Here is a 15,639-nt window from a genome sequence, read left to right on the forward strand (position 1 = left end):
AATACTTTTCAGGGGTATATTTGGGAAGACAGGTGTTAAATTAATAATCTACCACGACAACCCAAGAGGTAAAAATAGATGAATGGGAAGTACTTGCAGGTATGAACAACTGCCCACACTCAATTTGTTGAGTTAATTTAGATCTGAGTGCTAAAACAGTAAGTCTATCTAACTAAAGGATTCTTCCCAGAGATGCATAAAGACCTATTAACTGTACTTAAGTAGAGGAAAACACCAGAGCAAATTATGAAGTTATTTTCTAAACCAGAGAAATAAGAAAGAATATCAAAGAAAATGCAACAACTACAACTAACACTCATTTGCATATTAAACTTGTTTTCTGAGCCAGGGCAGGGGGTGGGAAAGTGGAGCGGAGATTGAAAGCTCTCTAGTTTTCAAATACAGCTTGAAGATAAGTGGGAAGAAAAAACAAACATGCTGAGTAAGTTTTGTTTCACCTGAAAAAGGTTTACTTATGTAACTGCCATTTTTAGAAAATTTATCCACCAGGGGTGCCTGGGTGGTGTAGCTGATTAAGCATCCAACTCTTGGTTTTGGCTTAGGTTGTGCTCTCAGGGTCGAGAGACGGGGCTCTGGGGTCGGTGCGGAGTCTGCTTGAGACTCTCTCTCCCTCTGCCCTTCCTCCCCTGCTAAATAAAAAAAATAATAAAACTTCAAAAAAATCTGAAAAACTAAAAAAAAAAGAAAAGAAAGAAAATTTATCCACAAAAAAGAATGAACCAAAAATTTCTAAGTACCCAAAGAGATAATACTATCCCATCAGGAAAACCAACTTTCACAGTATATTTAAATATACAGCAAGCTATTATTTGGTGACTTTTAATACTAAAAGTCAGACAGTGATTTCTTTTCATAAATATCATTTAAGGGCGCCTGGGTGGCTCAGTCGTTAAGCGTCTGCCTTCGGCTCAGGTCATGATCCTAGGGTCCTGGGATCAAGCCCCGCATCGGGCTCCCTGCTCCACGGGAAGCCTGCTTCTCCCTCTCCCACTACCCCTGCTTGTGTTCCCTCTCTAGCTGTCTCTCTCTCTGTCAAATAAATAAATAAAATCTTTAAATAAATAAATAAATAAATAAATAAATATTTAAAACTTAACCAAAAATATTTACATCTACAAGAACAAATTTCTTCTAGGAAGCATCCTACGTTTTCTTCCACAAAAAAACTTCTAACTGAGGCTCCTGGCTGACTCAGTCAGTTAATAGAGCATGTGACTCCTGATCTCAGGGTTGTAAGTTCAAGCCCCATGTTGGGTGTAGACATTACTTTAAAATAAAATCTTTCTTTAAAAAAAAACAAAACAGGGGCACCTGGGTGGCTCAGTCGTTAAGCGCCTGCCTCCGGCTCAGGCCATGATCCCAGAATCCTGGGATCGAGCCCCGCATCGGGCTCCCTGCTCCGCGGGAAGCCTGCTTCTCCCTCTCCCAACTCCCCCTGCTTGTGTTCCCGCTCTCGCTGTGTCTCTCTCCATCAAATAAAAAATCTTAAAAAAATTAAAAAAATAAACAAAACAAAAAAACAAACTTCTGACTAACATCCTTAGGGAAAAAACATCTAAAAATCTTTAACAATAGAAAATTATTGGAATACAAAAGCAATCTCCCTCATCCCCCCCCCAGTTCTTATCCAACCAAACAACTGCAGGTGCTAGAAATTCAATTTTCGTACTAAACTCTAATTTTCATTTCTAGCCTGTAGTTAAAGTTACAGAAATGGAACCAAAGAACAATACAAGTGTAGTTCCCACCACACATGCTTGTGCATTCAACTGGATTGTTTGCTTACAACTCATGATTTGATTCAAAGTTTCTAGGTTTTTAAGAGTGAAACCAATAATATACTGGAAAGAATAGGAAACATCAATAAACATTTGTGTCTCAGTCTTGACTCTGCATCATAGCAGTTGGTATGATATTGGACTTACTATTTGAATTGTCAGAACCTCACTTACCTTATATGCAAAATATAGGTTTTGCCTTACAAATCTATGATGGTTAAATGAGTGTATATATAAACACACCAACATAGTGGTTGGCACATGGCAAGCATTCAAAAAATGGCAGCTATTTTATCTGGCAACCACTGTGACTTTCCAGTTAAAAACCTCTTTCTACTTCAAAGTATCAGGTTAAATTCTATCAATTATTTTCCTACCTGAGTGGAAAACTGGTGACACAGAAATGTTCACTTCTGTGGGCAATAAACAGTAAAGTCTTAAGTATAAATATGCAGTTTAGATTCTACTCTGAAAAATGAAGACTAACATGATTTGTTAATTATTAAATATTATGCATTAGTAATAGTTTCAACTTGTAGGGTGTAAAAAACTTGGGAAGCTATAAATACTGAGTTTAGAACAATTTAACAATGAAATTTAACTTATATATTATCTTCCAGAATTCTGATTTACAGAAAAATTTGACCATTCAAAGTTCCTGTGAATGGTAGTCAATTAAAATGAACTCATCAACTCTGAAGTAGTACAGTATGACCATTTCAGAAATTTCTCTCCACCCTCATTAACCTCAAAGAACCAATCTGGAAGATACACTGGGACTATCTTGAAGGTCCTGCTATTAAAAAAGAGTGTTAAGTTGGGGCGCCTGGGTGGCTCAGATGGTTAAGCATCTGCCTTCGGCTCAGGTCACGGTCCTGGGGTCCTGGGATCAAGCCCCACATCGGGCTCCCTGCTCGGCAGGGAGTCTGCTTCTCTCTCTCCCTCTGTCCCTATCCCCCTGCTCATGCTCTTTCTCTATCTCTCTGTCTCAAATGAATAAATAAAATCTTAAAAAAAAAAAAAAAGTCGTAAGTTAAAGAAGTAGGAAGTCTTCCAAAGCAGAAACAGAAGAATAATAACACCTGACAACTACTAAATGTTTCTAAATAATGCAGTTTCTAAATAAACAAAAACTTCGTCAGACTAATCAAGGAAACCATTAATCTGCTCTTTGTCTTGGGGCCTCTAAGTTTCACTTGAAATCTACGTTTCAAGTGAAAATACACTTAGCACATTAGTAAGTGATGAAGTATCTAAAAAGGAATCCACTAAGTAGTTTTATTAAGCATGCTAGCTATACAGGCACTAATTCAGGTGCCGAACTTCTTTCAACTACAGTTCATGTTTCATGTTTATTATTCCCTTTAACAAAAACTATTAATCATAAACTGTAAGATATATTGGCATACATATAATGAATTGATTTTGTTATTATTGTAACACAAAGACACCTTTATAAATGTAAACTACAGAAATGGCAAAGGAATGGCAAATGGACTTCAGCTTGTATTGGCAGTCTGGTACAGTACTAAATAGGATTACCAAGTACTAAGCAGGATTTCAAGTCAAATTTAAACTCAACCAGATACTGCTACAGGCAAACTATGTCTGCCATTGGCACTGGAGAGGATGTGGCATCACAAGCCACATTAACTCTCATCACTGGCCTACAAAATAAATACTTTATGAATCAATTCATTACACAGTCAGCTCTGATTCAACTTTTATGTGGCTAGCTTTTCAACTTATAGAAAAATGTTTTATTCACAAAAACAATGCACTAAAAGGAAAATGATTAAAATTATCAATGTCCCTTTTTAAAAAGGAAATAATTTCTTTAAGATGAAAAAGAATAGCAGTAATTACATCAGCATTCTTTGGTGGCTACTGTTAAGAAGAATCATTAAAGAGCCTATACAAAAAGTGATTACTTACTTTCTGAACCTGTAGTTTCACCATTGGTAACAACTTCAGACTCTAACTGCAGCCCATCAAGACAAACTGACAAGTCTCCTATTGTCTCTGTTGGCTCTTTGTCACCTACAAGCTGTAAAGTCATAACTACTTCCTCAACTGTAAAAGAATATAATTACAGAACAAAAGGGTCACTTTTTTTTCTTTAAGTCATCTTAACTGTTAAAAACAATGTCAGAAAAACAATATTTATGTGTTTATAAGTTTTTAGTATACTTCACTGAGGCCTTTTGACACAAAACATTTAAAAAATAGAACAAAATTTGCTAATGCTTAATATCCATAATGTAAAAAACTAACTAGCTCAATCATCTCATTTGTTATACTCATTCCATCCTTGCATAAAATACACCAGCAGGATTATTCAGCTGAATAATTCAACATATGCCTGAATTTTATTGAGTGAAAACATGTAACTTAAGAATGGATTGTATCTCAGGAGCGCCTGAGTTGCTCAGTTGGTCAAGCTTTCGACTCTTGATCTCGGCTAAGGTCTTAAGCTCAGGGTCCTGAATTCAAGCCCTGTGATGGGCTCCATGCTGGGCGTGGAACCTACTTTAAAAAAAAAAAAAAAAAAAAGAATGGATTATATTTCTTAAATCTTAAATGAGATTAGGAAGTATGTTTTAGATAGTCAAGGGGTAGAAATATATCTATGTTTAATTTTTTTTAAAAGATTTTATTTATTTATTTGACAGAGAGAGACACAGTGAGAGAGGGAACACAAGCAGGGCGAGAGGGACAGGGAGAGGAGAAGCAGACTTCCCGTGAAGCAGCAAGCCCGATGCGGGGCTCGATCCCAGGACCCTGGGATCATGACCTGAGCCGAAGGCAGACGTTTAACCACTGAGCCACCCAGGTGCCCCCAAAATATCTATGTTTTAAAATCATGATATTAATCAAAACAAACATGTTTCAAGCTTATTATATCTATATGTTATATATACACACACAAAAAAACCCACAGCCACTTAAATTAGGAAATTTTAAAAATAAGTATTTGAAAAGAAAATCTGCCAAAATATTAACCCTATTTGTCTCTGAAATGGGGTTACATTTTTCCTTCACCTCTGCTCTATATTTTTTAGTTTTCCATAATTGAGCATGTTGTATTTTAATAAGTACCTATTTATTAAATTTATTAAAAATATTGGGCCAAAATGAATGGCTAAACCAAGGTTACTCAGAATGCTTTAATAATTCAAGGTTCTTCTCATTATTATAACCAAGTAAACTTAAAAACAAATAGTGAACATAGTCATTCTATATCTTTTACACATGAATTTTATATAGAAAAACAAATAGCCTAGCACAATTTCTGTTACTTTTATATACATACGTTTCATGTTGTTTGACTTTAAGGTTTCAAAGATATCTAATGCAGCACTTCCCAACAAAACATCAGATTTCAGTGTCTGGTGACTCCACACACGAAAATGTAATTTACTCACAGGGGTGACGATACTAAAAGTAAAGAAAGGTAAAAAATATGTATTATTTTCATTAAAATACCACAATGGGATCCTAAATAAATTACAATTAAATTTTAATGTCTAAAATCTATTAACTGTAGACCTTATAGCTTACTGTACAACCAATAGTGCCCATTTTCTATAATCTTATGGAAAACATCTGAATGTTACATGCTCACATCATTTTCATTTGTAGTTGAACTACAGGGGCAACTTCATGCATGTATCATCAATAAAAGTAAAACTGCTTATCATGCTACAAACTGTTAGAAATCTAGTTTTACTTTAGTAAAAAGTTAATTTACCTTTATAAAAAAGTTAATTTATAAATTAAATCCTTATTTTAGGTCAGGTAGTATAGTAAGCCTGAGGTTATATCATTTAATCTTCACAGCAACCCCAAGAGATGGGAATTACCACCCCCATCTTCAGACATAGAAACTGCTATTCAGAGAAGTTAAGCAAATGCCCAGCATCGCACAGCTAACTAGTCAGTGGCAGGCTGTAATTTGAACAAAGGTCTGGCATTAAAATTTGTATTGAAAAGTTCCTCAGTCTTGGGGAAAAAAGAAACAAAAAAGTTCTTCAGTCTGCTACATGATTTGAGGATTATGTTAGATACCCCAAGTTTCACACTGCTAGAAGGAAAGCGTCCATGATAACTGTCAAATATAGACTCACTCACACCTTGCCAAATGCCAATAAAGAATACTATCTGGGTGCACCTAGGTGGCTCAGTCCTTCTAAAAGGTAATCAAATCTGGAGGGGGACAAATAAACACTTTCTCAGAAGTCTACCTATGCCTATTCCTCCCATCATCATATTTCCACCACCATTTTATTTTATTTTAAGATTTTATTTATTTATTTGACAGAGAGAGACACAGAGAGGGAACACAAGCAGGGGGAGTGGAGAGGGAGAAGCAGGCTTCCTGCCGAGCAGGGACTCGATCCCAGGACCCTGGGACCATGACCTGAGCTGAAGGCAGATGCTTAACAACTGAGCCACCCAGGCGCCCCTCCACCACCATTTTAACAGTTTAAACAAACTAAAAAATTTTCATCTTAACACTGCCTCTTCTTCTGGGGGATGGGGAAGGAGAATGTATTCTTTCTCTTTAAAATTCTCAGATGTTATGGGACGCCTGGGTGGCTCAGTTGGTTAAGCGACTGCCTTCGGCTCAGGTCATGATCCTGGAGTCCCAGGATCGAGTCCCACCTCGGGCTCCCTGCTCAGCAGGGAGTCTGCTTCTCCCTCTGACCCTCCCCTCTCTCATGTGCTCTCTCTCTCACTCATTCTCTAATAAATAAAATCTTAAAAAAAAAAAAAATTCTCAGATGTTATGTTCAGAAGAACATATAGTACAGATCAAGAAAACACTTCTCCATTAGGTATCTGGTAAATCATAATGGGGATAGAATAAAAGAAATGATTACTTTTACTTCAATTTGAGAGAGGATAAAGTATACTGTCAAAGATGGTCTTACCTAAATTATTTCAATTCAATTCTAGAGAGAATGCCTGCAATGGAAGCCATGTTAAAATTGCAGACCAATCTGTTGCAACTTAAAAATTCAAAACTTGAGCTATGTGCTCCCCCAAACATCTGGGCTCAACAAGAGCACTATCATAAGCGGCTACAAGGAGAGTTTCTTTTTTCTTAACTTTTAAACCACTAAGGAATTCACATCATTATCAGCTTAAGAGCCTCAAAGTGCACATCTAGTGAGCACAGTCAGTAGCTGGAAGAAACTAGATGAGTATTCAGTCAATACTCAATTATTCTGCTGAACATCTCTAGTCATTATGGAGGCTGCGAACTTTTACAGATTTCATTTGCTTTTCTAAAAAAATTTTACGGGGCGCCTGGGTGGCTCAGTCGTTAAGCGTCTGCCTTCGGCTCAGGTCATGATCCCAGGGTCCTGGGATCGAGCCCCACATCGGCCTCCCTGCTCCGCGGGGTGCCTGCTTCTCCCTCTCCCACTCTCCCTGCTTATGTTCCCTCTCTCACTGTGTCTCTCTCTGTCAAATAAATAAAATCTTAAAAAAAAAAAAAAAAAAATTTTACTCATATAATTTAAAATTTAGAGACAATCTCTAACAGATCATTAATTAAAAACAAAGACTAAACATTGTTGAAATAAATACAGATGAGAAACATTAGAATGACACTTCTTAAATTTCACTCATTTGCTCAAAATCATCATAAAGTACATCAAGATGCCCTAGAATCCAAAATTCATGTTAAAGAAAAATTTAGGTATATCCAATTTGTTTTGTCATTTATTAGGAATAAATACTATACACATAAGCATGTATTGTATGAAGAGCATATAGTTTCAAATATCTTATCTCACCATTTAAAAACAAAACTTTTCTTTAGTCATTGGTTTATTTCTCTAGGGGAAAAAATGCAAGAATTCCAAATGTTAGTTAATAAAAAACAATTTTTGTGTATTTGATGTGGTAATAACCAATGATATTTTGAACTACATTTTAATATAGTTGGTCCCCAAACTAAATATGCTATATTATTTTGAAATCCATTTGTTGATAAATCATGTTTTCTTCCATTTTAGTAAAAACATTAAACTTAATCTATAATTCTCTTCAGTGAGTGTACAATACCAACACATGGGGCTTTGTCAGTAAGTTTTAAAAATTGAGCTATCTGCTACTTCTGTGAATTCATTCCACAGATAAAAACACCAACATACAGACACAGGAACATGGATGTATAATACAATGCTGTGTGATAATACAACATTAAAAACCAAGTGATAACAGGAAACTAGTAACATAAATAAATAAATAAATAATAAGGAATATTATGTAACTATATAAGGTATGTTAGATCTATATGTATACAGCTAGAGAGATAACCATACTAGGTAAAGTATAAAAACAGAGTTCTAGAATAAATGTATAATTTCTTTTAAAAAAAGGAAGAAAACCCCTGTGTAGGTTCCATGTGGGCATTGTAATTAAAAACACAAAAACAAAACTATTTTTAAAAACTAAACTAAAAAATAAAGTGAGCAGGACACCTGAATGGCTCAGCCGATTAAGCTAAGCGTCTGCCTTCAGCTCAGGTCATGATCTCAGGGTCGTGGGATCCAGCCCCTCGTCTCAGGCTCCCTGCTCAGCAGGGAGTCTGCGTCTCTGTCTCCCTCTCCCTCTGTCCCTCCCCCCTGCCCATGTGAGTTCTCTCTCACTCCTAAATAAATAAATAAATAAATAAATAAATAAATAAGACTAAAGTGAGCTACTGATAGCTCTAAATTAAGGAAAGAGCTGCTAAGAATCTTTCTAGGCCCATGACCATGGGCTCTCCAGATACTGTTCAGTAGCAACAATGATACCATCATCAACTAAACTAGAGAAGGTAAAGGAGAGACTGGAAAAATAAATATCTAAAGAGAAACAAAAAGGGGACTAAAGAAAGGAGTCCTAGGAATAGGGGAGAAAGAAAAAATGAAAGAGGAGGAGGAGCAAAGAAATTTTTAAAGCTTCATTTCTATTCACCTACTAAACTAAATATACATTATAGAAAATACTTTCAAACCTACACTGTAAGGGGTTGCTTCCATTTGGGACTGTTCGTATTGTTGCATTTTTCTGTCTTCTTTGACTGTCCGTCTACTGTGACTTCCACATAAGGACTTGGTCCAAACCAATTCTTTTTATTTTCTTTAAGTTTCGCTGAAATGACTAGGCAAAAGAAAAGGGAAAATATTTAAATATTTGAAATGTTAGTTCATCCTTCAAATCAATTTAATTTCATAAAGGTTACACAGAACATTATTACCTTTACTCAGAGAGGCAGTTTTGCTCTAAAATATTTACTAATTTTATTCAGTCATGACCTTTGTATTTCCTTCCAACCTAGTAAATAAACATATTACTTCCCCCATATCATGCACCCAAATTACTATTACTATACCCCCAATGTTGGTATCAATAGTCTCAGAACTCTAATGTCAATTAAAAAGTACAACAAACCTGGTCAACAAGTATTTGAATGCCTACCATGTACCAGATACTGCTCTAAACTGTAAATAGAGTAGTTTACAGTATAGAAAAGGCTCTGGCTCCAGGGAGATAATATCCTAGTTAGAGAAAGTCCATGTGCTGAAAAACAGGCTAACATGGCAGATTATGACTTGGTAGTAAGGAAGGCCTCTGAGGAAGCACTTTTAAGCAAACATCTAAACGACAGGGAGTTAGCCACTGAGAAGAGAAGTGGGAAGAGCATTCCAGAGAGAAGCAAAAAAAACTTGGCATATCTGAGGAAACTATAGCAAACAGGGAAGTATGGTAAATGAGGTGAGATCACATTTAGCTTTGTAAGCACAGATAAGGAATTTGGATTTTATTCTAAGCATGCTGGAAAGCCACCAGAGGAAGAGAGTTACAAACTAGGATTATTTTTTAGCATCTCATATATCTCATATTATAAGAGCTTCCTACAAAGTGCATCTTAAGATACTGACTCCATCATCTTCACCCTTGAATTAGTCAGTTTTGCCAAAAAATAACCTTGTCCAAGCCCCTTGGACAGTGTAACAAGTAGATCTGAATCTAGCAGAGCACCTCATGGTTCCCACAAATGAGAACTCACTGCTCCCCAATAAAGGAGGTGATCACAGCCATGGAAATATTCTACAACCTGGATATCTATTCTAGCAGCAAAGCACAGAGAATGCCAGTGCCTATCAAGGTTAAGGGACCCTTGGAGTGGCTAGAGGAGTCTGTATAGCAGCTACCCAAGAAGCTCAATACATAGTTCAAAGCACAGACAGTCTGGGCATCCCAGAAGTCCAGTCCCAGGTAGCAGCCATGAATCTCCTGACTTCACAAGTACCACGTACTTCTGTCCTTTGGCACTTATATGCCTTTTTTTGGTAGCATGCAAGCCAGCTACAGGGTTAGTACTCCAACAATGTATGCACATTCTATAAATTAGAGTTTCATCATTATTTTGGAATACTTGGTATAATAAAGTTCAATCACAGATTTGAAATCAATATGCAGTACCAAAAAAAGTATCTGTCAAAGAAAGAAAAAGAGCTGTAAGACATATTACTGAAGTAGGCAATAAGGAGCCCTGAGGAATTTTAAGTAAAAGAGTGCGATTCAACAAATTTACTGAGTGCCTACTACATATATCAGGTATTATCTGGGGCACTGAGAATACAACGATGATCAGACTAATACTCAAAGATCATTCTATTGCTGTGGGAAGAATGAAAGGGAAACAAAAGTAGGAGTTAAGAGACTACTAGAGTCATCTAATCAAGAGATGACAGTGGTTTGGACGAGGATGGTGAACATGGATATGGGGAGGAATACATCTTTTCTAAGGAGAACCAACAGGATTAGATTACATGAGCAAGTTGGGGAAAGAAGCAAGGATAACTCTCAGGTTTCCAGCCTGAATAAGTGGATGGAAGACAGTATCATTTAATAAGATGGAAAAGACCTGGGAAACAAGTTTGAGGGGGTGGCATGGGCAAGAAGAAATCAAGAGTATTATACTGAATGTATAAAATTTGAGATATGTGAGACATCTAAATATAAACACTAAGAAGTCTTTTTCAGAATGGAAAATATTCAAGTGGGGACCAGACCTATCTCTGATTAATATGTACTACAAACCTCTAATACTTAATACAGAACAAAATTCAATCACAGATTGCCACAGAAAAAATATAAACCCCTTATTTTTCATACATTTCTGGTGTGAGAAAAGGTGAAAGAGCCTAAACAATTATTCAAAGCCCACCATTGTATTTCAGGGACTCTTATGATCCTCTGAAACTGATTAAACCTAGAACAAAGCAATGTAGGCCTGAAAGGAAGGAAATGATCTGCCCTCAGGGGTTTTTTTGGATTCAAACTTTTGGGGCGCCTGGGTGGCTCAGTCAGTTAAGCGTCTGCCTTGGGCTCGGAGGCTCAGGTCATGATCCCAGAGTTTTGGGATTGAGCCCCACCCTACATCAGGCTCTCTGCTGGGCGGGGAGCCTGCTTCTCCCTCTTCCTCTGCCTGCAGCTCCCCCTGCTTGTGTGCGTGCACGCGCTCACTCTCTATCAAATAAATAAATAAAATCTTGGGGGGAAAAAAGGATTCAAACTTTTGAAGGTTATTTTGCCACATAATCCCACCCAACCCCACTAGAACCATTTTAGGAAACTTTAAATGGGAAAATAAAAAGGGTAAAGGAAACTAACACCAACTATTAGTGTTTGCTATGTGTCTAGATGTAAACATTGTCATTTCAATACTCAAGACTATTCTGTGAGATAGACTATCATCTTAATTTTTACACATAAAAAGACAAACTCAAAAGAACTTAAAAGTTTGCCCAAGGGTCACTTGTAAAGCCTGAACAAGAGATATTAAGTGCTCAAATCTCAGTTTAGAATGCATAAAACTTTTGTTATAGTCCTAATATTAGAAAATAGATCACCTACTACTGCCTGTAATTTAAATTCCTATAGTAAATTAGAAGAATAAAAACAGTAAACTGTACAAGAGGGAACCAAAAAATGTCAGTATCATCTGTTACATGGGCTACTGCAAAGGTCTCTAATAATTTTTCGTTTTTAACCTCACATCTGCAAACTCTCACAACTTCTAGAATTATCTTCCTAAAACAGATGTGATCATGTAAGTACTTTTCAAATACTTCTCTAATGCCTGCAAAATGAAATTTAAACTCTGGGGTATTTTACATTGTTATGTACCTTTTCAGCCTCCTCCTATACCAAATCCCACCCAGCCCCCTGGGATTCTAACCACCCTTAGCTGTTTGCTGTCCCTCACAAGGGCCATGCATTTTCATGTGCTACTCTGGAAGATCCACTCACAAGGATCCTTCTTCCTTTTCTAACTAGTAAAATCCTATTTCTTGAGAAACCAGCGACCCCTTCTCTTTTGATTCAATGCTTCTTTAAACCTAAGAAGTTAAATTGCTCCTGCCTCTACGTTTCCACTGCATTTTCATATTTACATATGGTTCCTACAGCTTTTCATTCTGTCTTAGCTTTTAGTAAATTTACTGGTTTTTAGTTTAAATCACCCTGTAATCCCTGTCATGACAAGGATGTAGACAGTCTTTTAATTCCTACAGCACTTAGTAATTTAAACATGAGAGACATTTAATCTATTTGTTGAACCAAATGATTAGTAATGGTAAAAAACAAGTTTCCCTGCTTTATTGTTACATATACACATACAGTATCTATTGTATATAGTTTCATGGCATATATTAATGTTCTTCTGGGGCGCCTGGCTGGCTCAATCAGTAGAGCATGCGACTCTTGATCTTGGGGTTGTGAGTTCGAGCCCCAAATGGGATGTAGAGATTACTCAAATAAAAAACTTTTTAAAAATTTTAAACTTTAATGTTCTGATCCTTTCTGAAGGTCAATGCTTTGACCTGACTTTGGTTCCTCATCCTAACTCTCTAGTACAAAAAACTAGACAATTTAATTTTTTAAAAAGATTTATTTATTTATTTTGGGGGGGTGGGTAGAAAGAGAGGGACAGAGAGTCCCAAGCAGACTCCCCACTGAGCATGGAGCCCAATACAAGGCTCAAGATCATGACCTGAGCCGAAACCAAGAGTCGGACACTTAACCAACCCACCCAGGCACCCTAACAATTTAAATATAAAGAAATTAAAGTGAATATCCTAAGCTTATCCCATCCTATTTTGAGAACTGGGAGGCTACAGTGAACAAGGTAAAACAAGTAAGGGTGCGGAGACCCGGTAAATTAGCAGTATGAACTGATAAGAAATAAAACCAGTTAAGCAAGGGCTAGCTTTGTGGTCAGAGTTAGACAGGCCACAAGAGGCCTCTGTGGCAGAACTATGTGTTGGTTAGACAGAATTTTATATAAACTCTGAACTTTAAATTTAAGTAAAAAGGGCGTTCCTAGTATCCAGAGATTACAGTCTTCTAGTAAATTTGGGAAAGTACAATATTATTTAATTCCAATTAGTAATAAAATCAAGATGGTTTCTCCTCTTCAAATGATCAGTTCTAAGTAAAGATTGAGGGAAAGAAAGTTCTAGGAAATACCAGTTACTTATTTTGCCCACATAGTATAATGCTAGCACACAGCAAGCATCAAATAAAAAACACAGATGAGTTCAGAATAATAGCTGAGGTTATGTGTAAAACATAATCAAACAGGAAATGGCTAAAGACAGGGAAGGACATAAGAAAACAGACTTATGTCCAAGGTAAGGGACCAGGCCATTCAATTAGAGAAAAAGAGGACCCAAAAACTCCAATTGTCAAAATCAGCAGATTCTGATGATGGACAGGGATGTGAAGGATAAAGGACAAAGAGGGAAAGAAAATTTTAAATATGTGATCCACCAGTTATCCTCCTCATAACAATGTTAACACTTCCATTCTGCTCATAAATTAAATTTTTACATAAACATCGATGATCTTTCACAAATACTACCATTCTTGCCATTCATTCTGACAATATTCTTTTAAATTTGGGGTGCCTGGGTGGCTCAGTCGGTTAAGCATCTGTCTTTGGCTCAGGTCATGATCTCAGGGTCCTGGGATCGAGCCCCGCATTGGGCTCCCTTCCTCAATGAGGAGCCTGCTTCTCCCTCTGCCTGCCGCTCCCCCTGATGGTGCTCTCTCTGACAAATAAATAAAATCTTTAAATAAAAAAAAAAAGACAAGAAACTAGAGCAGAACCAGAGTAGGATTTTAACTTTGACACTCAATTCTCCTATCAGTCTTTCACACCAACTTTCTAAAACACAAATACAATTGATTACTGTTTGTTAAAAGCCCTGATTACTTCCCATCTCTTCCAGCAATGATTTTTTTTGTAGCCCTGACACATATCTGAAGGAGATGACCCACTCGCATAAAATTTTCATGGCTCCCCACTCTGCAGCAGTGGCTTTTAGGGGCACTGGCGAAGTCTTGTGCATTTCCCTGCTTCGTGCCTCTTTTTTTTTTTTTTAAATAAAGATTTCATTTATTTATTTGACAGACAGAGATACAGCGAGAGAGGGAACACAAGCACGGGGAGTGGGAGAGGGAGAAGCAGGCTTCCCATGGAGCAGGGAGCCCAATGCGGGGCTCGATCCCAGGACCCCGGGATCATGACCCGAGCCGAAGGCAGACGCTTAACGACTGAGCCACCCAAGCGTCCCCTGCTTCGTGCCTCTTGCTCATATTCTCTCCTAAAAAGATTCCTTCTACTCCCCTACATTTTTTAAAAATAACTTCCTACATTTAAATAGCAAGATGCTTTAAGCACCGCCTCCTTTCACAGCAACTCTGGTCAAATACTGGTATCTCTCTTTCCTGACCAAAGTTGTTCTCTCTTCTTGCCATTACCATATGCTATGGCATTTATTTTTTACACTTGAATATTTATGCCCTCCTTGATTCTAGAAAAATGTTGAGGCAGCTTACCAAAAAAAAAAAAAAAGAAAAGAAAAGAAAAGAAAACAATACTATAACTGATCCATTAACAGAAAAAAATACAATGTCATTAAAGGGATTTGTGCAAAAAACTTAGTTCTGAGGTTTCTAGCATCAAAAGCAAAGAACTAAACAATGACTTACGAAGAACAGTTGATTTATTCAACTTGGCACATTACTCTTTATAATCTTATGCTATTTGTCTCATATCTAATGATATATTTGCCAAATACATAATTTTTATCCATTCTTCATGGGTTTTTTTTGTTTTTTTAAAGATTTTATTTATTTACTTGACAGAGAGAGACAGAGAGAGGGAACACAAGCAGGGGGAGTGCAAGAGGGGGAAGCAGGCTTCCCATGGAGCAGGGAGCCCGATGCGGGGCTCGATCCCAGGACCCTGAGATCATGACCTGAGCCGAAGGCAGACGCTTAACGACTGAGCCAGCTAGGCGCCCTCTTCATGTTTGTTTTTATTAAATTATTTTTGCCGGGGCGCCTGGGTGGCTCAGTGGTTAAGCGTCTGCCTTCGGCTCAGGTCATGATCTCAGGGTCCTGGGATCGAGCCCCGCATCGGGCTCTCTGCTCGGCCGAGAGCCTACTTCTCCCTCTCCCACTCCCCCTGCTTGTGTTCCCTCTCTCACTGTGTCTCTCTCTGTCAAATAAATAAAATCTTTAAAAAATAAATAAATAAATAAAATAAAATGTTTTTGCCTTGTATTTGTGCATTCTCAGAAAATGTAGAACCAAGATTAAAATCTTATAAATGGCAAGAATTTTGTCTTCTTGAGGTGCATTCAGGCATTTATTAAATGTTCTTCCTACTATAATAATGATGATAGCAAATATGATAAACAGTATGCAAAGAAAAAAGTCAAAAGTAATATAACTGAAACCTAAAGGAATAACAGTATCATCTCTA

At 37.1% G+C, this 15,639-nt stretch overlaps 1 protein-coding gene across 3 annotated transcripts in view; it reads right to left on the bottom strand.

Annotated features, from left to right (window-relative positions):
* The window catches only part of ITCH (itchy E3 ubiquitin protein ligase), a 117,604-nt gene that overhangs the window by 62,954 nt on the left and 39,011 nt on the right, over positions 1-15,639 (bottom strand). For all 3 annotated transcript variants that reach the window (XM_032420023.1, XM_032420021.1, XM_032420022.1), the window contains 3 exons: positions 8,816-8,957; positions 5,113-5,237; positions 3,735-3,872 (listed from right to left, as the gene is read on the bottom strand). In XM_032420023.1, the coding sequence (XP_032275914.1) occupies positions 3,735-3,872; positions 5,113-5,237; positions 8,816-8,957 (405 nt within the window). The remainder of the gene's footprint in view (positions 1-3,734; positions 3,873-5,112; positions 5,238-8,815; positions 8,958-15,639) is intronic.

This window comes from Phoca vitulina, unplaced genomic scaffold (assembly GCF_004348235.1).
Source record: "Phoca vitulina isolate PV1807 unplaced genomic scaffold, GSC_HSeal_1.0 scaffold22, whole genome shotgun sequence".
Taxonomy (NCBI): Eukaryota; Metazoa; Chordata; class Mammalia; order Carnivora; family Phocidae; genus Phoca; species Phoca vitulina.